Here is a 25,153-nt window from a genome sequence, read left to right as displayed (position 1 = left end):
ATTGTATTTGAGTCTTACAGATGCTGACGCCAGATTAAGAAAAGTGCACCACACTTGGAACCTATTGACAAGATTGTATGTTATGACATAAATGACCAATATCCACAAAGGACACCAAAATCACTCATTTCCGATACATGAAGCTGTTCAGTTTGGAAGCAATGATGATTATAAATCAAGCATATGGGTGCAATGTGTGTTGACGGTCCAGGGCAGGTGCCTTCGAAGTTAACCTCTTTGGTAGGGAAGGCAGAGGTTGAGAGGTTCACACGTAGTCGGGCTACCCTTTACTTGATGAAATGATGGAATTTCTTGAGAGGAGTTGGACTTTTCCACTGAAGAGAGAAGCATCAAGTAGGTGTAGCTTTATTGATAGCTTCCTGGTCCTGTATGGAGCCAAAACACAGCCAGAGCATTGTAGAAAAAGTTGTGTTGGCACCGAAACAATTTTTTTTGCAACAAATAAATACAAATACACACATTGAAAAACATACAATATTTTTGGTGAATATTTTTTGTACCATGACATGATTTTAATGCCAATCTTCATCTTGTTGTACACTGTTATTGTTTTTCTGTGATGAAAAACAGGTTTTTACTTTTTACTGTCCTGGCAATGCAGCCAAAGACGTAGTAGTCAAGTGCAGATTTTTAATAAAAAATTAATCAAGTTAATATAAACTTGCAGATTCTTTGATTTATAGCGGTATCGAACCGAGACCACTGTACTATCGAACAGTTTGATGCAGAAGCATGTATTGTTGCACCACTAGTTAAAACATTTGTATTTGTTTCTTCATCTTTCAAGTCATTCATTAATTTTTGTTTTTTAGGAGCTGTCAAGTTTCCAATTGCTGACTTTTGGCCAATGGTCAGGATCTACAGAGGTGGCTTCCTGTTAATAGAATTCCTCTTCCTCTTAGGTAAATACTCTCTCTGTCTCTCTCTGTCGTCCTCTCATCATATGAATCAACATAATTCATTTTTGGTCTTCAGTGATTTTTTTGAAACTTTCTATTTTCTGGGTGGTGTTACACAAGGTTCATATTCATAGTTTTGTTTTTAGTTACCACTGAATAATGGTAGTTATTTTAGTTACGTAGTTAGTCAGTTATTATTTGTAGTTGTTTTTTTTATTTAATTAGAAGCGGTAAGAAATGGATAGATAGTTTTACCGTTTTAATTTAAAATGATCGAAAAACCGTGACTGATAACTGCACTTTGATAAACTCACAGACTAACTGGCGCCTGGTTGCTACCTTAAATGCTAACATGGGGGGAAAAAATACATTAAAAAACAACCTACCCCAATCGAAACGTTTATAAACACGTCACTGTCTGAGCAATTAAGAATTTAATTGTGCACATTGAACCTACAAGCTGTGCTCTATTAGCACAGACGATCCCTCCATACTCAGATGAGTACAAGACAGAGGTGATTTGACGGTGCGTTCAAGGACCGCCAAACAGAGTAGGACGCCGCAACGCCTGTCAGAAATAATAAAATACTTTATTCGTTACACACTTTTCATTTAAATACATCTTAAATTGCTACAATACAATACAAACCAAAGCAACAAAAGTTAAGCCATTAAAACAGATAAAATACTAAGACTAAAATACTATCAGTGAAGCGAAAGAAACACAAACATGCAAAATAGTGGCTCTTCTAACAATGTGTCTATTATTTTAGCTCTTTAAAAAAAATACTTGGTGAAAAAATTTCAGGTAAAAATATTTCAGTTTGTGTATAAGTACTTTTAGAGCACATTCAACAATACCACAATAATAATGATAATTGTGATGGTTTTGATCACGATAAGCATGATATGAAATGTTCATCAGTGTAGCGATACAACTTTTTACTCTTCCGATACAATTTTCAAAATGGGGTCCCAGGGACCCCATCAAGTCATAAAAATGGGGTTCCATAGTAAGTTTTTGGGGTTCCACTTTTTTGTAACCGTTTTGAAAACAAATAAATGTATGCATTATCCTGTTATATCTCACAGTCTATATTGTTTTGGAAAAAGGTTGTCATAAACGTTACTTAATTCATTAAAAAAATAATATAAAAGAAAACAATTTTTTATGCATATGTAAGTTTATTCAGTTATAAACATTCATTCACTTTCTTCTTTCCTTCATGGATCTAAACTTTACTGCTGCCGCCCCAAAAGCAAAGTTCTCTGGCTGATGAGGGCCACTGACACATTTCATCTCTGCATATTTTACTAGAATACCCTTATGGGCATTACATATATCAAAATCAAGTACCTACTGTACTGTTTACTTGTTGAAATACCCTTTTTAGAGCAAATATCTACCCAAATGACCACTTTGCTGCTGCCAAATATTGATTTGAAGGGTATTTCAACAAGTAAACAGTACAGTGGGTACTTTATTTTGATATATGTAATATGTAATGCTCATAAGGGTATTCTAGTAAAATATGCAGGGATAAGATGTGTCAGTATCAAAATATTACTTGAAATCCATTTTTGGCAGCAGCAAAGTGGTCGTTTGGATAGATTTTAGCTTTGTAAAGGGTATGTCAACAAGTACAGTAGGTACTTGATTTTGATATATGTAATGCTCAAAAGGGTATTCTAGTAAAATATGCGTATCTAAATATGAGATGTGTCAATATCAAAATATTACGTTGAATCACTTTTTGTCAGGCAATATTACATTTAATTAAAATTTTACATAAATTAATACATCCAAACACTTTATAAATATTTATTATGTGCACGAAAAAATAACAGTTACAATTGTATGTATCTTCCAAACAAGAAAGAGGTTTTATCACATCAACATCGGACTAACAACAGTCCTTTAAATCTCATTAATACCACAGAAAAGGCAAACTGTCATTTTCCGGACACGATTAAGTTTTAAATAATGTCAAACATGTAGCGTTACAATAACCAAGAAGATAAAGTGTTTGTCTTACACCTAGTAATCTGCTGTGGACAGACGAAGCCAAGCAATGCAGGTTTAGCGAGCGGTGTACGCTCCCGCGAAGGAGATATATTTTTGGCAGGAAATCACATTTTGGCACAACACAGGCAAATATAAACAAAACAAAACACCGGTGGAAAGCGATAATCAATTAAAAAAAACAAGCAAACTGGAGTTTTGACCCGGCAGGCAGGGTCGGTAACATAAAAAAAAAATCCACGCAGACATCTGGGAATGCGCGTCCTGTCTGATTTCAATGCGTAAAAGGACACAAAAAGTGTGTTAACGCCAACATTGCCCATATTGTAGCTGGCCGATTTTGATATTGAACTGATATGATATCAGCACTAATCATACGTACTTTTATTTTTTTGTAGTGTGGCTACACTATGCTTGATCAAGTGAAATGACTTAAATGGAAAACAATGATAGGTATGAACGTGTTTTAGACTGAAATATTTTTTCAGCTAGCCCGTATTACGTACGTCCAGCTTGTGTCCTATCCTTTTGCACTGCAGTAACTTTTCAATGTACCCTGGTAAATGAAATACCCCTTTGTTTCCACCCAAATCTACCTGGGTAAATAAAGTTAAGTTCCATAGGAACTAATTTGCTTCTTAGCAACAAGGTGAGACTTTCAAAACATCCTGGGGAACTCGTGAGGGCCGGGCTTTGCCGTCAAACGCTAATTGGCTGAACACAGTTTACAAATCTTTGTCTTCAAAATATCAGCTGCTAATACAGTATGCGGAGATAACTTGTTTATTTCTTATTTTTTGTGTCTTTCTATAACAAGATACTAGAAAGAAGAACGACAGGAACTAATGAGTTGCAGGGACTTTGGTTTAAACACTCGTGCTGAAGAAGAACGCTGATTAGTGGAACAATCCTGCTCTGAGATGTTTGAGGAGTTCATATGGTTTCTCCTGACATCTTTGGCCTAAATTTGGTTATGTAAACTGATTATTGCAGCAGGTGTCCGGGTGGCTGGTCTCAGAAGATCTTGGAAGTAAAGATGCTGGACGTGAAGGTCCTCAGCTAGTGTAGTTAGACTTAGTGTCTGGTTGTGAGGCCAGTCAAAAGTTGTGCAATATTCTCTGAAACACCTTGAAAGACGACTAATGGTAGGGTAAATAATATTTGATTAACGGGCAACAGCTCTGGTGGACATTCCTGCAGTCCCTCCACACTTGCAACATTGTTGCTGTGTGAAAAAAGTGCACATGTTGTAATGCGCTTCCATGCTGTCCAGTCAGCATAATATGCCACACTTATGAGGGAGAAGCATTATTGAAGAAGAAGTGGTGACTAACAGATTTAGACAGATTTGGCAACAATATTGGATAGCTGTTTTCCTGTTCAAAGAAACAGTTTGAGATATTTGAGTTCAGTTCATTAAAGATAAGAGAAAAAACAAAAGTGTTACATTTATTATTACTGTTGCATTTATTATTGTTTACTTTGTCGAGTCAACAAGGTCTGTGTCAGGTTTTTGGCAAACAGGACACTGTTGCGAGGCATTGGCTACTGAAACAAGGACAACACATTCCTAGACAGTGATGGGCAGTAGCAAGCTACATATAGCTAAGCTATGTAGCGTAACTAAATTTCAGAGAACTTGGCGGTAGCTTAGCTACTTTTTTCACAAGTAGATTTTCCTGTAGCTAAGCTACTTTTAGACCTATGTAGCGAGGTATCTTACATCGAAGCTACAAGCAACAAAGAGAGAAAATTAACTGCGAATCGAGGCCAATGAAAATTATGGCGAAAATACGACGACCTGGTAGAATGAGAACATTCATACATACGGAGAAAAACAATGATGTTGGTATTCGTATGATGTGTCACAATTGGCTAATGTTAGGGCGAAACATTGCAGACTGGCCAATCAGAGGCAAGATAAGGAGGGTCATCGAAACCAGGAAGCAAAATCATAACAGGCATGCACTCATATCACATGACGATGAGGGAGTCAGAGACAGAGGGACGCTTCAAGCTGACCATCACAACTTAAAAATGTCAAAGGAATTTTCTCCCGCATATTAGATTTTTCCTTTCGTGATAAAGACCACATGCAGGAAACCCACAATAATGCATGTCAAGACAATTGTATATGTTTAGAGAAAGCAATGTCCAAAAGCTTAATTTTTGGTTGTTTACTGTGTAAACCAAAATCACACATTTAGGAACACACATTAAGGTGAGTTCATGAAAAGTTTTACTGCACATAACCATTACCAACTGTTCCCAAACAACACTTAAGTCATTGTTTTTTTGTCAAGATATAGATAGATGCTGATTTTTTAATGTAGGTAGAGAAAATGACTAACATTATAGGGGTGGGCCAAAGAAAAGTCAAACTATATAAATACATACAGTGGGGTGCGGGGTCACATAGAGGTAGTTGTAGGGTGTTCCCAGCTAAATGACATACAGGTAATAGTAATTTATACACTCTCAGTTACATTAACATTGATATTATACATGTGGGTCCATAGATATACATGCCGTTAAATGTAGCTTCGATGGAGCAAGCTACTTTTGCCGTGTAGCTTGTAGTGTAGCTTGCTACAATTCTCTGGGGATATCTTCCCATCTAGCTTAGCTACATTTATTGAGAGTAACGTGTTGCTTACATTTTCCAAGTAGCTCGCCCATCACTGTTCCTGGAGCAGGATGCAAAACTGGGTATTGATTAAGTACTACTCAAAGAAAGAAAGGAGAGACATGCAGATAGTTTGGGAGAAATGGATTCTTCGAAACCGCACATCCACACCGACTAAGAAACAGCTTACTCATGTTCGGATATCAGCAGTAAGAAGTGTATATTACAGCTGGAGATTGATGAGGTACAATCCTATACCGTACTAAGGTAGACCCCCGTAACCAATGTGCGGGTGTGTATGATAATTTGTATTATGTGTATATTCTGTGTTTTCATAGGCAAAACAAACTATCATTCATAAGCATTACATTGAAAATGTGTTTCGTAAGGACCTTCAATGAGAGTTTTCAACCTTTAAATGTCGAGAACCCCGGTCTTCCAGTCTTCTCACATGTTTCTTGTTTTCTTTTAAATATGTCGTAGGTATTAACACCTATGGATGGAGACAAGCAGGAGTCAACCATGTGCTTATATTTGAGCTCAACCCCAGGAATAACCTATCCCATCAACATCTGTTTGAGGTTTGAACACACATGTACACAGAGAATGTCCCAAGAAATCTTAGGGTTGAAGGGACATGCGGAACAGTCTAATCAGTAAATGTGACGTTTGCACTGAAATCATGAATTAAATGAAGTAAATGTGCAAGATATGAGGACGGACACTTTTACGAATATTAGAGAATAACATTAACATGTACCATATTTTCTGAACTATAGATCACACCGGTGTACTGTATATAAGCCGCAGCCACTAAATTTGAAAAGGGAAAAACTATTTTCCGTATATTAGCCGCAACGGACTATAAGCCACAGATATATACGTTGGGAAATGAGTTATTTACACAGAAAAAAATTGTAAATGTTCATTTACATACTTTGTAAATAAACTTAATAAGTCTACGGTGACGTTTTGGTGAATTTACGAAACTGAAACAATATAAAAAGAACGCCATTAATAATACTAACGCAAATACTCTTAAACGTGTTAGCATATTAGCTAATGCTAACGGCATTAGCTTAATAATACTACGATAGCACTTACAGATATGCATGAAAACACTCCTACAGACATCGCACATGAGACGGTTTTAGGTTTGAATTGTATTAGTTATACTGTAAAACTTATAAACGTTGCGTGGAGTGATGAAAAAAGAATCCATACGAGTAGAAACGCTATGGACGATTAGAAGACGGAACGGCACTTGTACTTCCAGTTGGAAGCTCTAAACAGAAGGGCACCCTAAGCGAACCCGTCCTAAAGATGGCACCATAGCACAAACAATAAGACACCTTTTCAGTGGTTTTTTTTTTAAACTATTTTCATTACAGCCTTTAAGCAAAGAAAAATCCATAAATTAGCCATACCGGGTACCAAAGAATGTACAACAATTCTTCTCAACTAAAGAGGAGAAATATAACCTTAGAGGAAAAAATAATTTAAAACATTTATATGCACGTACAACACTTAAAACTTTTAGCATATCAGTATGTGGAATTAAATTATGGAATGGATTAAGTAAAGAAGTTAAAAATTGTACTGATATGATCCAGTTTAAGAGGTTGTTCAAAATAATAGTGCTTACAGAGTACAAAAAAGAAGAATTATGAGAAATACTTTCAACCTTATTGAAAATAAGATATTCTTCATCCCAGTATGTTAATAATGACTGAATTAATTAATTAATTACATATTACAAAACTGTTGTATACTAATTCATAGATGTTATTTTATTATATAAAAAGGTCAGTAAATGATTCTATATATTTGTAAACGCTTGAAGTGGGAAAGGGGTAGGATTAAATAAGCTTTGCTTCTTCCTACTACTTTTCGGGCATGACGTAAAATGAAATGATATGAAATTGTGTGATGTATTATGATGTGTGTTCATGTTCGAAATAAACTAAAGAAAAAAAAAAAAAAGAAAGAAAGAAAGAAAGCGTAGGAAAAAAGTAGCGGCTTATAGTCCGGAAATTACGGTACATGCAACAATTCCATTAAGTAGATTATTTCCATGTTTTAACAGTGCTATATTGCAAATAAAACCTTTTTGAAAGCTTTTATCACATTTTTATAATGACCCATTTTTGAGGAACATGCATTTGTGGGATGAGGAGCATTGGTTGGTGTGAGCAGTGTACCAAAGTGGTTGGCTTCGCTCCACCGCCCAAAAAAATCCTCCTGTTGTAACACATAAATTATTTTCAGTTGCAAAACACGCTCATTCTCTATTAAAATGACAATTTTTGCTCGCGATGGGAAGCTAAAAAGCTAAGTTGTTAGCAGTTAACGTCATGTCATTGCTCAATCCTGAACAGAGACATAAAAAGCAGGGGTGTCCAAAGTGTGGCCTGTGGGCCTTTTCAAGCAGACGACTCCTTTTTTTTTCTTGGCCAAATGTATAAATTAAATTAAATTAAAAAAATAATAATAATTAGAAAGAAAAGCAAAATGCATGATTAAAAAAGAAGCTAAAACATTGATATTAACTAGATATAGTAATGTAAGAGACTTCTAATGGTCTTTCTGATAAAGATTGCCCCGTCATGCCAGTTTTAGGGATCTGCACGTTTAAGTCAATGGACAAACACATCAGCAGTAGCAGTTTCACTATCTGTTGTCCTAAAAGGTGGGAATAATGGCATTTTCTTTTACCAACTTACCAAAATAGCTTTCACACATTCTTAACATAGCTCTCAATCATTTCAAAATAAGGACAAGACAATATTAGAGACCTCCAAACACAGTTAGCTCAACAAAGGAGCAGAGAGACCGTAGCGCATTTCACACAGTGTGCATCATCAACAACAGTCCCCCTTACAACAATGGGACAGAAAAAAATAAATATGCATACATGTTTTTTCCATATCAAGACAAGACAGAGTTCATACACAAACAGAAAAAATACCATATTGACAAGCACTTTTTCTTTCAGATACAATAGCACAGAGATTTGTCTCTAAATGTACTTGACTATTTTAAGCCATTTGACAAAATGTGTATGGTGGAGTACATCTTGCATTGGTTCATGGCCGAGACCAGGTATCGTTCACTCCACATAGTTGATGACCACTGAAAGCTAGCAATGGCTACATTCTCGAATAAAAAGTGCCCTATGCTTGTGTTGTTTTCGGCTGTACGAATTGTCAAATTGCGAAAAGGATAAACGTTTCTTCAGAGTTCCTCGAGAGGTAATCAAAAAAGGTAGAATAGTGCAAGGTTTTACAAAACAACTCGGCGAGCCCAAAACAAATCTAAATGTGAGCAAAATTTAAGAGAGTCAAGTTCTCCCCAAAGACAACAATCATAAATGAATCTTTCAGCACATACACAATGTTGACATCTATAGTTACAGTATATTTTGATAAACAATCAGAAATGAATCTTTCAGCACATACACAATGTTAACATCTATAGTTATATTTTGATAAACAATCATAAATTAATCTTTCAGCACATACACAATGTTGACATCTATAGTTATATTTTGATAAACAACCATAAATGAATATTTCAGCACATACACAATGTTGACATTTCTAGTTATATTTTGATAAACAATCATAAATGAATCTTTCAGCACATACACAGTGTGGACATCTGTAGTTGTATTTTGATAAAGAATCATAAATGAATCTTTCAGCACATACTCAATGTTGACATCTATAGTTATATTTTGATAAACAATAATAAATGAATCTTTCAGCACATACACAATGTTGATATCTATAGTTATATTTGGATAAATAATAATACATTAATCTTTCAGCACATACACAATGTTGACATCTATAGTTATATTTTGATAAACAATCATAAATTAATCCATCAGCACATACATAATGTTGACATCTATAGTTATATTTTGATAAACAATCACACATTAATCTTTCAGCACATACATAATGTAGACATCTATAGTTATATTTTGATAAACAATCAGAAATGAATATTTCAGCACATACACAATGTTGACATCTATAGTTATATTTGGATAAACAATAATAAATTAATCTTTCAGCACATACACTATGTTGACATCTATAGTTAAATTTTGATAAACAATCATAAATGAATCTTTCAGCACATACATAATGTAGACATCTATAGTTATATTTTGATTAACAATCATAAATTAATCTTTCAGCACATACATAATGTAGACATCTATAGTTATATTTTGATAAACAATTATAAATTAGGGCTTCACGGTGGCAGAGGGGTTAGTGCATCTGCCTCACAATACGAAGGTCCTGAGTAGTCTTGGGTTCAATCCCGGGCTCGGGATCTTTCTGTGTGGAGTTTGCATGTTCTCCCCGTGACTGCGTGGGTTCCCTCCGGGTACTCCGGCTTCCTCCCACCTCCAAAGACATGCACCTGGGGATAGGTTGATTGGCAACACTAAATTGGCCCTAGTGTGTGGATGTGAGTGTGAATGTTGTCTGTCTATCTGTGTTGGCCCTGCGATGAGGTGGCGACTTGTCCAGGGTGTACCCCGCCTTCCGCCCGATTGTAGCTGAGATAGGCTCCAGCGCCCCCCGCGACCCCAAAAGGAATAAGCGGTAGAAAATGGATGGATGGATGGAATTATAAATTAATCTTTCAGCACAAACGCAATGTAGACATCTATAATTATATTTTGATAAACAATCAGAAATGAATCTTTCAGCACATACACAATGTTGACATCTATAGTTATATTTGGATAAACAATAATACATTAATCTTTCAGCACATACACAATGTTGACATCTATAGTTATATTTGGATAAACAATAATACATTAATCTTTCAGCACATACACAATGTTGACATCCATAGTTATATTTTGAAAAACAATCATAAATTAATCTTTCAGCACATACACTATGTTGACATCTATAGTTAAATTTTGATAAACAATTATAAATGAATCTTTCAGCACATACGCAATGTAGACTTCTATAGTTATATTTTGATAAACAATCATAAATGAATCTTTCAGCACATACACAATGTTGACATCTATAGTTATATTTGGATAAACAATAATAAATTAATCTTTCAGCACATACACAATGTTGACATCCATAGTTATATTTTGAAAAACAATCATAAATTAATCTTTCAGCACATACACTATGTTGACATCTATAGTTAAATTTTGATAAACAATCATAAATGAATCTTTCAGCACATACATAATGTAGACATCTATAGTTATATTTTGATTAACAATCAAAAATTAATCTTTCAGCACATTCGCAATGTTGACATGTATAGTTATATTTTGATAAACAATCATATATTTATCTTTCATATATACTTAATGTAGACATCTATAGTTATATTTTGATTAACCATCATAAATTAATCTTTCTGCACATACACAATGTTGACATCTATAGTTATATTTTGATTAACCATCATAAATTAATCTTTCTGCACATACACAATGTTGACATCTATAGATATATTTGGTTAAACAATAATAAATGAATCTTTCAGCACATTCGCAATGTTGACGTTTATAGTTATTTTTTGATAAACAATTATACATTAATCTTTCAGCACATACTTAATGTAGACTAGGGATGTCCCGATCCAGGTTTTTGCACTTCCGATCCGATACCGATATTGTTTTTGCACTTCCGATCCGATACCGATACTGACCGATACCGATACTGACCGATTATGGCCTATCCGAGCATGTATTAAAGTTTAAAGTTATTTAGCCTACTTAGTTGTCAGACTCATGTTGAAAAGGGTTTTAGTACTCTTGATAACAACTAGCCAGCTGAATTAGGGGAGTTTGAATAATACACAATGGTTGGTAACAAGAAACTGACCTGTTTATACAAGGATAAACACAAAATAGACAAAATTATACATGACAAACAGAAATGGCATCATTGAAACTAGGGCTGGGCGATATGGCCTTTTTTTAATATTGCGATATTTTAAGGCCATATTGCGATACACGATATATATCTCGATATTTTGCCTTAGCCTTGAATGAACACTTGATGCATATAATCACATCAGTATGATGATTCTGTGTTTTGATTGATTGATTGAGACTTTTATTAGTAGGTTGCACAGTGAAGTACATATTCCGTACAATTGACCACTAAATGGTAACACCCCAATAAGTTTTTCCAGGGGTCCACTTAAATTGATTCATGATACAGATATATACTATCAGATATATACTATCATCATAATACAGTCATCACACAAGATAATCACATTGAATTATTTACATTATTTATAATCCAGGGTGTGGAGGGGGGCGCCGGATGTAAGTGTCAAAAAGACAACTAAAAGAGTTTGATATGAGAATAAATCTAAAGTTAAAATATAGGGTAGAAATGCACCCATTTGCAGGAAATGTAGTCTTGATTTTCAAAATTTTCTTTCAAGGCTTGCATGTCTACATTAAAACATTCTTCTTCATACTGCATTAATATATGCTACTTTTAAACTTTCATGCAGAGAGGGAAATCACAACTAAAAAAAAATCACTATTTTTTTCATACGGTGTTGACGTGGAAATGTTTGCCTCGGCGATGGTGTGGACGTGTGGCACCGAATGGAGATAAGCGTCTCGACAGACCTTACAATATTTGAACAATGATGACGAAAACTGTGTTGAAAATTGTTATGCGCTTATTTTTTTATTTGATTTTGTGCGTGGCATAGATTTGCCGTGCGCAGAGGACGCTTAAAGCAGGCGCGCACCTTAACGGCTGCGCTAGCATCACAGCTAACGTTAGCCATGCTGCTACCTCGCTTTCTGCTGGGAGAGGGCGTATACGTATGTGACGTATGACGTGACAGTATGTGACGTTTGTAAGAAGGTGCGCTCGCTGTCTGTAAGAGGGAGACACAGGAAAGAGTGAGAAGAGCCTGTCGTGTAATGCCAGCAGCTAAAAGCAACTGCGTTAGAATCCACAGACCTGTGGATGTGCTGAAGGTGTGCTGGAAAATGCGGAACGGAACTTAGGGAACAGCAGAAAAGTGGAATGTATTATTTAAATCGGTGCGTTGGAAAACACGGACCGGAGTTTTTTTTTAAACTGGATCTGGATCGGCATTTTCCCATGCCTTGCCGATACGCATTTCTTTGCGAATATTGGCGGCCGATCCGATCCAAATATCGGATCGGGACATCCCTAATGTAGACATCTATAGTTATATTTTGATAAACAACCATAAATATTTTTTTCAGCAAATACATAATGTTGACATTTATAGTTAGATGCATGTCGGACATCTGGAAGAAGTTAGCTAGCTAGCTAACAACAGAAAAACAAAGATGTGTGAAAACTAATTCAATTGTAATTTTATCCAAATCTGCCAGCTAAACTTTGTCTATATACTGTTTCTGTGCCGGTGGTGTGGTTGACACTGAAGCAACTCGCAGGAAATACTGCTCTTTAATATTAATGCAGTACATTATTACAACTATATTGTAGTTTGTAGTACATCTAGAGATTGTAATTGATTTGGCACAGGTAAGGACATTATGTATGGCACACTGTATTAGCCAAAATAGTGATGCAAACAGACACCGTGACCCGGTGCTCTTCAACTTTTAGCAGTTTCTTTGTTTTTGTGTGTGTTCTTGCCTCTACTTTATTGAATGGTAGAGCAGTGGCATGTTTGCAGTACAGCAGGACTAAGCTGCTTAAGGCTTAACAGCTTCACTTTTGAGGACAGTTGCTGGGACTTAATTCCATCGAAGAAACGAAATAGGGGAAAAGTACCCTAGCACAGTGGTCACCAATCTCTTCGAGCCCAAGATCCCTGGTCTCAGCCAAAAACCAAAGCAAGATTTACCCCTGCATCAACTATGGTGTGCATATGTATATATATATATATATATATATATATATATATATATATATATATATATATATATATATATATATATATATATATATACATATACATATATATATATACATATATATATACATATATATATATATATACATATATATATATATATACACATATATATATATATATACACATATATATATATATATACATATATATGTCTTAATAAGGTTATCCAAAAAATAGTGCTCGATACCGTAGTAGAGCGCAATATATGTATGTGTGGGAAAAAAAATCACAAGACTACTTCATCTCTACAGGCCTGTTTCATGAGGGGTTCCCTCAATCATCAGGAGATTTTAATGGGAGCATTCACATACCATGGTTTATATAGGACACAGAGTGGGTGGGTACAGGCTGGCGTAGGGGCGTGGTGATTGGCTCATGTGTTACCTAGGAGGTGTTTCCGTCTGTGGCGGCATGCTGATACAATTTTGCTGCGCTTGTTGAGGGATGACAGGTCTGGACGGTATATAATAAACAGTTTCTCTTTCAAGCATAGGTTGCATCTTTTATTACCACTATTGTAAGGTGTGCTGGATGCAAGAATTTGCCATGTTATTGAATATTCAACATTATTGTCTTTGAGGTCCCAAATGTGTTTGCTGAGTTCTGTGGTATTCCGCAGGTTTTGGTTCCTGAAAGAAGCCTTGTGATTGTTCCATCTGGTTTTAAACTCTCCCTCGGTTAATCCTACATATGTGTCGGATGTGTTAATGTCCTTGCGTGTTACCTTAGATTGGTAAACAACTGATGTTTGTAAGCACCCCCCGTTGAGAGGGCAATCAGGTTTCTTGCGTCAGTTGCAGCCTTTGTTGGTTTTGGGGTCGCTCTGTCCGGGGGCCGACGGCTCATTTGCAATTGTTTTGTTGTGGTTTGAGATAATTTGTCGTATATTGTTCATACAGCTGTAGCTCAATTTAATGTTGTTCTTGTTGAATACTTTTCTTAGGGTGTTGCCTTTGGGGTAGTGTTTGTCAATTAGACTGAGGAATTTGTGGCCAATGTTAGTTGAGACGTTTTTGCTGTATGGGGGGTTGTGCCAGATGATGTTGTTATACATATATATATACACATATTAGAGATGCGCGGATAGGCAATTATTTCATCCGCAACCGCATCAGAAAGTCGTCAACCATCCGCCATCCACCCGATGTAACATTTGATCAGAACCGCACCCGCCCGTTGTTATATATCTAATATAGACGATGCAAGGCATTAGTGAGGTTATAAAGCTTTTGCCTGTTAAAGAAAGGAGACTGATCCAATGCAGCACAGACATTCGCGTGCCACGCTGTCACGGCCCAGACGCCCACCAGTGCGCAATCATATGGGAGCCGCGCTGAGCGCACCTCCGAGCGCGTCTCGCTGCCGGCGACGGCCGGGTATGGGCCCGACGCTCCAGCGCCATCCCTTTTCAGGGCTAGTTGATTCGGCAGGTGGGTTGTTACACACTCCTTAGCGGGTTCCGACTTCCATGGCCACCGTCCTGCTGTCTATATCAACCAGGGTGAGCCCCACCCCTTTCGTGAGCGCACTGCGCGCGGAGTGACCCCTGTTACGCACCCCCGGCAACAGGGGTGGCGGGCAGGTAAGCTGCGCGGGCGGAGCGCGCGGAGTGACCCCTGTTACGAGCCCCCGGCCACGGGGGTGGCGGGCAGGTAAGCTGCTTACCTGCTGCGCGTGACGCCGGCCGCGGCGAAGGCGGACGAGGCGGGGTGTCGCGCGGTGGTGACCCTGGACGTGCGTCGGGCCCTTCTCGCGGATCGCCTCAGCTACGGCTCCCGGTGGGGCCCTCTCGGGGGAAGGGGCCTCGGTCCCGGACCCCGGCGAGGCGTCCCTTCTCCGCTCCGTAAAAGTGTCCATCTCTTTTTTTTCTTCTTCTTCTGTTGTGGCATATGCAGCAGGTGCCTGCTCGTTTTTCGTATGTGGGTAACAACATTTAACTATGTATATATATTTCCGAATTGGTTTAACTGCCACCCGCCTGAATCTATTTAAAATCTTTTCTTTTTTTTTTCAACCGCCCGACCCGACCCGCGGATAAAATCTAATTTTTTTTAATTTCATCCGCCCGATCCGCGGATAATCCGCGGACTCCGCGGTTGTGCCCGCAAACCGCGCATCTCTAACACATAAACATATATATATATATATATATAGATATACGTATATATATATATATGTATATATGTCTTTTGCAGCCGTTTTATGATCGCTCAGCACAAGAAATACGTTACACACATACAGTTGTTGACAAAATACACTGTACATTATATACCTCAGCTAACTAAACTATGGAAATGTATAATATAGTTCATATAGCAATACAGTCTCACTGCACAGCAGGCCAGCAGTTAGCCGAGTCCGGAATCCATGTTGAGGCACTGAGTGACGTGCCTCAACTGGCTGCTGATCACCGCACCGTCTCTTCTCAGTATTTGAACGGCAAATGTGAAAATTCAGCGATTTTGAATAAAAATAATCTAAAACCGGTGAAGTTAAATGGAAAATAACTTTATAGTATAATCACTGGATACATATAACAATTTAATTAATTGTTTTTCTTTTTACATTTTTTTTCTTTCCATGAAGGCAGGTGAGGCCCCGCCTCACCTGCCTCTAGTGACTGCACGTCACTGATATATATATATATATATATATACATACACACACACACACACACACATATCCATCCATCCATTTTCTACCGCTTATATATATATATATATATATATATATATATATATATATATATATATATATATATATATACTGTATATATATATGTATATATATGTATATATATATATATATGTATATATATATATATATATATATATATATATATATATATATATATATATATATAAAATGTATGTATGTATGTCCAAGGTGTACACCGCCTTCCGCCCCGAATGCAGCTGAGATAGGCTCCAGCACCCCCCGCGACCCCAAAAGGGACAAGCAGTATAAAATGGATGGATGGATGGATGGATGGATGGATATATATATATATATACACAGTATATATATATATATATATATATATATATATATATATATATATATATATATATATATATATATATATATATATATATACACACACAGTATATATATATATATATATACCGGTACATATATATATATACATATATATACACACATGTATATGTGTGTGTGTATATATATATATGTATATATATATATATATATATATATATATATGTATATATATATATATATATATATTAGAGATGTCCGATAATATCGGACTGCCGATATTATCGGCCGATAAATGCTTTAAAATGTATTATCGGAAATGATCGGTATCTGTTTCAAAATGTAAAATTTATGACTTTATAAAACGCTGTGTACGGAGTAGTACACGGACATAGGGCGAAGTACAGAGCAGTTGCGTCTCCCAGTCATACTTGCCAACCGTCCCGTTTTTCCCGGGAGACTCCCGAATTTCAGTGGCCCTCCCGAAAATCTCCTGGGGCAACCATTCTCCCGATTTCCATCCAAACAACAATATTGGGGGCGTGCCTTAAAAGCACTGCATTTGCGTGCCGGCCCAATCACATAATATCTACGGCTTTTCACACACACAAGTGAATGCAAGACATACTTGGTCAACAGCCATACAGGTCACAGTTAAGGTGGCCGTATAAACAACTTTAACACTGTTACAAATATGCGCCACACTGTGAACCCACAGCAAACAAGAATGACAAACACATTTCGGGAGAACATCAGCACTGTAACACAACAGAACAAATACCCAGAACCCCTTGCAGCACTAACTCTTCTGGGATGCTACAATATACACCCCCCCCCCCCCCCCCCGCCCACCTCAACCTCCTCATGCTCTCTCAGGGAGAGCATGTCCAAAATTCCAAGCTGCTGTTTTGAGGCATGTTAAAAAAAAATAATGCACTTTGTGACTTCAATAATAAATATGGCATTGCCATGTTGGCATTTTTTTTCCATAACTTGAGTTGATTTATTTTGGAAAACCTTGTTACATTGTTTAATGCATCCAGCGGGGCATCACAACAAAATTAGGCATCGGTTGATATCGGAATCGGTAATTAAGAGTTGGACAATATCGGATATCGGCAAAAAAGACATTATCGGACATCTCTAGTATATATATATATATATATATATATATATATATATATATATATATATATATATATATATATATATATATATACACACACGTATATGTATACACATTTTTTCTTTTTTAAGACAAAGCTTTGGGTCGGTATTATTGGCTGATGTCAACATTTTAGCTTTTTCCTCATTATTTCTTGAGGTTTTACCAATTTTTGCTGGTGTTTTTCGTTTTTTGCAATGTGCCTATGGCCAAAGACAATCAAGTCACGGGCCACAGATGGACACCCCTACTGCAGATGCTACCTGTTTATGGCTCCTATAGTTTTATTACTAGAAGTGGGGGAAATAAACAATTTTTAGATGCATCGCAATTTGGACATGGACGATTGTAGAATCGATTGGTAAATAATTAGTGATGATTAATGATTAGTCAATAATCTATAATCGCTTTATTTACTGTCAATAAAGTAATGCAGACGGTTCTAAAATCTGGCTGCGAGCCACCTCACCGAGAGATCTGACCAACTATTACAAATGACTTGTGTTTTTAAAGTTGCAAGTGATAAATGCTAATTTAGTGAAACAAAAATAAATGTTAAACTGCATCAATATACATAAAATAAAGATGCGTCAAAAATGGATGTTTAGTCGAATCGTAGATCCTTGAGGTGCCCAAAGATTCCCACCTCTACTTAGTACTGTAGTATATTTGTTCTGGTCGCATATGAGACGGCGGTCACATGGTTGTTTTACGTCAGCACCGGAAGTAGTCAAATCAGTAGGTTTTTCCTGTGTGATACAGAGTGGATGAACCAGGAAGTCCTTCTTTAGCTGCTACCTTGTTTTATCATTTACCTTTGCACATGTCAATGTTTGGTTTTGTATACACAATAAATCAACACAAAATCCGTAATTTGGAGCAATGTTCACGGACTCTCGTATGCTTCCCGTCGCAGGCGAGCAATGAGGGTCATGGACTTGTGGTTGAGGGAAGAGTTGGTTGATGTTGGATAATAGAAAATGTCCGACGCGTTGCAACAGTCAGCCTTAATGCAAAAAATTGAAAAGGTCTAGATTCTGTTTAAAAACAATACATTTTTTTCATCTTTAAGGATTTTGTGACATGCAAGTTCAAACGAAATAATGTAAATTAAAACAATTCTCTAATCAATTCAACAATACAGAATATAACTCACATTTTGTCTTATTTATCACAGCAAAACCAAGATAAACATAGAACACAGTGAATATGTAAGCTATTTTACTGTGATCCTTTTTTTTCAGACAAGATCACAGCGCTTTTATTATGAAGGCCAGAATGCGCTGTTGCTCTTATGGGTTCCTGACGACTGCAGTGTTTTGACGAGACAGAGAGTTCAGATATAAAGTGCCCGTCGGGTTCACATCAGAACATCAGAACACATGCAGAACTTTATCGAGTTGAACACGCACACGCACACTCTTGTTAAAATTCCATTTAACATGTGCAATACCAAAAGTACATAAAGAAGACGGGGGACTAAAAAATGTGCGCATTATTCCCACTTCTAAAATAATTGTGTTTCTTTGATATTCTACTTTTTATATTCACTGCAGGTAATTGTGAATAGATGTGACGTTTTAATTGTTCCTGTAACAGTGACAATACAGTTCTATTTTATTAGACACACACAAAGTTGCTCATCCCACACATGCGTGTACCTCCCAGAGAACAGACTATACTAAAACATAAACTTCCCAAATGTGTTACTTTTTGCTTAAAGTAGAAACAACCTTGTCATAAAATAATACACAATTTGCACTCAGGTTTAATTCGCATGCAAACGCTTGAGCACAATTAGGATCCTCGATTGATATATCAGTGTAGTGTGAGGTGCACACGTACAAATGAACTTCAATAATAAAAGTAATACAATGATTATCAACTGGTGAAAGTATTTCTGACTAATTTTCCTTTGTTGTCTTCAGATTGCAGGCCTTTTGGGGGTGTTGTGGTGTGTCAGCCTGCTATCATGTCTGTTTAGTGACAGCATTCCGGTGCCAATGCAGGTCAATCCTTTGGCTCTTTATGGCTTCTTCCTCATCTTCCTCATCAACCCATTCAAGACCTGCTACTATAAGTCACGCTTCTGGCTTCTCAAACTCCTGGTAATATCCTGCACACATACAATCTCTCAATGTGGAATCGGAAGGAAATAAATAAGCAAGTTTACCTATAAAGTGACAGTATTTTACTCACTTCCACAGTTCCGAGTGATGACTGCTCCATTCCATCGTGTTGGCTTTGCCGACTTCTGGTTGGCTGACCAGTTGAACTCTTTGGGGGTTGTTCTGCTGGATATGGAGTACATGATCTGTTTTTACAGTTTTGAACTTGACTGGAAAAAACACGATGGGCTAATCAGGGGTGAAGGTGAGGCTGTTATCTCAAAAACAAATTTTGTTGATAAAAAAATGTATTGTGACCAAATTCAATTGTCACTCCTATCCAGGTAACGATGTGTGTAATTCCTACTCCTATGGCGTCCGTGCGGTGATTCACTGTCTTCCTGCTTGGTTCAGATTCATCCAGTGCCTTCGTCGTTACCGGGACACCAAAAGGGCCTTCCCTCACCTGGTTAATGCTGGGAAATACTCTACTTCCTTCTTTGTTGTAACTTTTGCTGCCCTCTACAGCACACATAAAGGTATAATCAGTTCTACTCAGTCTAAAATAGAGAACGCACAGTCGGAAAAAGATGCACAATCATAACATAATTTCTATAATTTTAGTTATATAATAATTACTAGAATACGTTATGCTATAAATGGCCCATTTTTTGGGGGGGAAAATAATCAGAGTAAATGCTTAGTTTACTTTTTTTTTCAAAGACTAAGAAGACATGATTATTATAATGTAACTTCAGGTCAACCACACTTGGGCAATAGCAAGACAGCCCATATAAAGACTGATAGCTGCGGGTATTGGCCATAGACTATTGCCCTGTCCTTATTCTCTCCGGCTGAATTTTTGTCATTTTTGCATTTTGTCAGTGCCCTCACCACTAGAAGTAGCACGAGAAGATGTCTGCAACCCACAGAAGTTCCTTAGGTAGTACAGTTTACAGTTTATGCAATAATACTTGCTGTGTGCAAGATTTAGTGCGTGTCCTTGCAGTGTGAAAAGCATGGAGGAGATACTAGTTCTAATGTTAACATGCTAACTTGTTTAGGTAATTTTGTAGCAGTGCTCCGAGTCAGTCATATAGCTTGGTACTTGACAAATTCTAACTGTTAACACGGTAACATTAGCATGCTAGCATGTTGACATTAGCAAGTTAACTCAGTCATATGACTTTGTATGTGACAAATGCTAACTGTTAACACGGTAACATTAGCATGCTAGCATGTTAACATTAGCAAGTTAACATTTTAATCCATGTTTGTTGCCATACAACTCAGTCATATGACTTCGTAGGTGACAAATGCTAACTGTTAACATTGGCTAACTTTAGCATGCTAAGGGTCGCACGCTAACTTTTTTTTTTTGGGTGGGGGGGGGGGGGGCACAGAAGGCCAACACAATCGCACAATTGCTATCTACTTCTTTGTGCAAGTTGGAATAGTAGGAGCATGGCCAAAGTCCTACAAAATGACCCACAGCAGACCACCTTTGTGCATGTTTCAACTCATAAACAGTCTGAAACAGACTCGTCGGTGGTAGTATGATGGCCCAACGTTGGCAAGAGGGGCCTATGCTCGCAGCCCAATAGACATTTGCTAGTGAACACAAGGACTGGTAGATTTGCCGTTGGCTAAATCTTGAGCGAGATAGGCGGAAAAATCAATCAATCAAAGTTGACTTATAAAGCCCTTAATCACAAATGTCTCAAAGGGCTGCACAAGCCACAACAACATCCAAGGGACTGCAGATGGGTGACCGGTGCAATAGATGCCGAGTGGATACGATTAATAATGTGAAAGTCCAGTCCATTGGGAGACCAGCAGGGGATCATCTTGCATGACCTGCAGACTGCGACAGAGACGTCACCAACTGTTGCATAGAGGAATGGTCCCGACTTGGAACAGCTAGTGCCTCCTACGGAGAGGGGGGCAAAGCGGAAAAGGGAGACGGTAGATCAACTGGTCTAAAAAGAAGTCTTATTTAAAGGCTAGAGTATACAAATTAGTTTTAAGATGGGACTTAAATGCTTCTACTGAGGTAGCATCTCTGTTGCCGGCGTTTTCTCCAGAGTACTGGAGAAAACGCTCTAAAGTCTGCAGAAAAAAGTGTACGAAGTAGATCTTTGCTGAAATCATCGATTTTAAAGAGAGTTCAGCAACCGTTACTTTTACATTCCAACTCAAAAGTGCTCTGAGCACACTACCGCTACTTAGGACAAAGGAGTGGTGATACAAAGCACGGCGACATTCCGGGAAGTGGTGTTTTTCTTTGCAGAAAAGGTTAGAACTATACTAAAGGCTTGCATGTTGCTCCCTGGCCAACAAAATGGCCCAACTACGCTAAGTGCTGGGTTTTTCAAGACATATCAGGAAATGCTTGGCACTACTCAGTGGCCTAGTGGTTAGAGTGTCCGCCCTGAGATCGGTAGGTTGTAAGTTCAAACCCCGGCCGAGTCATACCAAAGACTATAAAAATGGGACCCATTACCTCCCTGCTTGGCACTCAGCATCAAGGGTTGGAATTGGGGGTTAAATAACCAAAAATGATTCCCGGGCGCGGCCACTGCTGCTGCCCACTGCTCTCCTCACCTCCCAGGGGGTGAACAAGGGGATGGGTCAAATGCAGAGGACAAATTTCACCACACTTTGTGTGTGTGTGACAATCATTGGTACTTTAACTTTAAGTTTGTCTGACAGAAAAGTGGCTAAACAACAACATGCCTTGCTCAACCTTCTAGATCAAGTGATTATACTGTTCATGGCCGACCGTGACTTCAGAGCAGGGTTTACACACACGAAGGTGGACTTTGTATCATTGTCAACGAGAGGTCTAACAAGGTACTGCTTCAAATAAATAGAACATTTAACCGCTAAATTAGTTCAGCGTGGTGTTTATCACCATTGTTAACGTTGCGCTAACATACCTGGTCAGCACCGGCTAATGCTAGCAGGGTACTATGGGAGCGATATGACACAAATTAGCTCTCTGCAAACGAAGCACGAGTACGTATTATATTCTAAAAATGTAACTGATATAAATACAGTGGAACATCAATCCACAAACGTATTTGAAAAACCGGAAATCACTTTGAATGATTTTTTTAATGATTTAATTGTATGTTACTGGGGTTCATAAGTATTTGCACACATGAGAATCAGCAAGAATTATGGCTCTCAAAGTCTACCTTAAAAAAGTACACCTTTACCCACAACTAATCACCACCCCTTTGAGCTCATTAAAGTCACATGTGCAGCCCACAGTCAGTCAAGGTCCAACTGCAACCATGGGCTAGACCAAAAAGCTGTCAAAAAATACCAGAGACAAAATTGTAGAGCTCCACAAAGCTGGAAAAGGCTATTGTACAATTGGGAAGCAGCTTGGTGAGAATAGATCATATGTTGCAGCAATTGTTAGAAAATGGAAGAAGCTAAACATGACTGCTAATCTACCTCGGACTGGGGCTCCATGTAAGATCTCTCCTCGTGGGGTATCACTCATGATAAGAAAAGTGAGGAATCAGCCCAGAACTACACGGCAGGAGCTGGTGAATGACCCGAAGAGACCTGGGACCATTGTTTCCAAGGCTACTGTCAGTACAACACTACGGTGTAGTGGTTTAAAATCATGCATCGCACAGAAGGTTCCCCTGCTTATATATATAATTCACTTCACTTCACTCAAGTCAGCCCATGTCCAGGCCCGTCTGAAGTTTGCAAATTGCCATCTGGATGATTCAGAGGAGTCATGGGAGAAAGTCATGTGGTCAGATGAGACCAAAATAGAGCTTTTTGGTATAAACTCCACTCGTCGGGTTTGGAGGAAAAAGAAGGATGAGTATAATCCCAGGAACACCAAACCTACAGTGAAACACGGGGGTGGAAACATCATGCTTTGGGGATGCTTTTCAGCAAAGAGACACATTTTATTTTGTACATGTATTAAGCCGCAGGTGAAACATGAAATATTTACACAGGCACTTGTGTTCATGCACAAAATAAACAAAAGACAGTGCCTGTAACACGGCATAAAGTAGTCTACCGGAAAGGTTGTTGAGCACGGTCTTCGTCCTTCTCTCTTACACGTGGCTGCTGGGGTCGTCTTCTTTTTTTCTGCCTAATTTGCGCTTACACTTCTGGGCTTGTGACTTCATTCTGTTCGATTTACGTGATGGCCAGGTCGATCGCCTTTGGGACTGTGTCTTGTGTATTTCGGTGTGTCTCTAATGAGGGTGAGTGTATAATGGCTGATTGAATGATTGTGTACATGCGTATGATTTAATGTGAGCAATTTCATTTGTCTGATGTGACAAGGATAAATCAATTGGCGGCATGTGAAGCCTGTGAACACTGAAAAATTCATTGATTAGCCATGGTGTTGTATAAATCGCAGGGTTCAAAGTGTTGGGAAAAACTAGCGACTTATAGTACGGGAATATTTGTAACGGAAAACCCGAAAACTGTGAAATGGCACTCCGTGTTCTTTTACCACCTGACAAGCCTGCATCTCCGATCACACCAACATTTTTATTGATGGAATGAAACTGTTTTCTACTCTTGATGAAAATACTAAGATCAGTATGGATACCAGTAACTGCCATCGTTGATGCACGCCACTTGTTAACGCTGACTCATCAAGCTTAACAGAAGTGCACTTGTTTGACTTGAATTAAGAATCCGGGTACCAGCACCTATAATTTGGATATCACTTCTAGTGTTAGGGGGTGTCGCCATCCAGACTGCCTTGTACACTTCTCCTCAATTATCGCTTGGGTTACATGTGGTAGGTAAATTTCCACTAGTAGGGAAGCTATTTATTTCATGATTTAAATATTATATGCATTGAACACCTTATAAGCCCTCCACACAGCTTTCATTACACACCTATTGACACTTCCTGTGCTCCTAAAACACTTTATACACCAACATGAAACTTGATCCTACTCAAAGCTGCTGTAAAATCTGCAAAGTACTGAGATCGCAGTAAATGATGTGAAGTGGTAAGGGAACACTCTACTTTGTATCTGAAGTTCTAGTTACATGTATGTTAGCACATAGTTGATTGTTTCAGTACGAGTAGTAGTAGTTTGTTCATGCTTTGTGTTAACTTAACATTTGCTCATGCTGCAGCATTTCATCCTCAAATCCACCTGCTAAATCATGAGGACATACTCTTGTCAGAGTCTTATCTGTCCATTGACATGTCTGCAAACTTCGGAAATGGTGCGAAAGTTTCACATGATTCACTCGATGGAAATTGGTCCGTTTGGTCAAGCTGGCCAGGGATGTCTTTTTCCAGTTGATTTTGGGTATGCACTCCCATTTCTGTCGACATAGCTTGGCTCCAAG

At 37.9% G+C, this 25,153-nt stretch overlaps 1 protein-coding gene across 1 annotated transcript in view; it reads left to right on the top strand.

Annotated features, from left to right (window-relative positions):
* The window catches only part of LOC133579537 (xenotropic and polytropic retrovirus receptor 1 homolog), a 72,364-nt gene that overhangs the window by 23,644 nt on the left and 23,567 nt on the right, over window positions 1–25,153 (top strand). Inside the window, exons 8-12 of the mRNA XM_061934031.1 lie at window positions 834–923; window positions 6,053–6,150; window positions 19,613–19,792; window positions 19,892–20,057; window positions 20,137–20,331. Coding sequence (XP_061790015.1) covers window positions 834–923; window positions 6,053–6,150; window positions 19,613–19,792; window positions 19,892–20,057; window positions 20,137–20,331 — 729 coding nt within the window. The remainder of the gene's footprint in view (window positions 1–833; window positions 924–6,052; window positions 6,151–19,612; window positions 19,793–19,891; window positions 20,058–20,136; window positions 20,332–25,153) is intronic.

Source organism: Nerophis lumbriciformis, linkage group LG03 (assembly GCF_033978685.3).
Source record: "Nerophis lumbriciformis linkage group LG03, RoL_Nlum_v2.1, whole genome shotgun sequence".
Classification (NCBI taxonomy): Eukaryota; Metazoa; Chordata; class Actinopteri; order Syngnathiformes; family Syngnathidae; genus Nerophis; species Nerophis lumbriciformis.
This window is presented reverse-complemented; position numbering and strand designations above follow the sequence as displayed.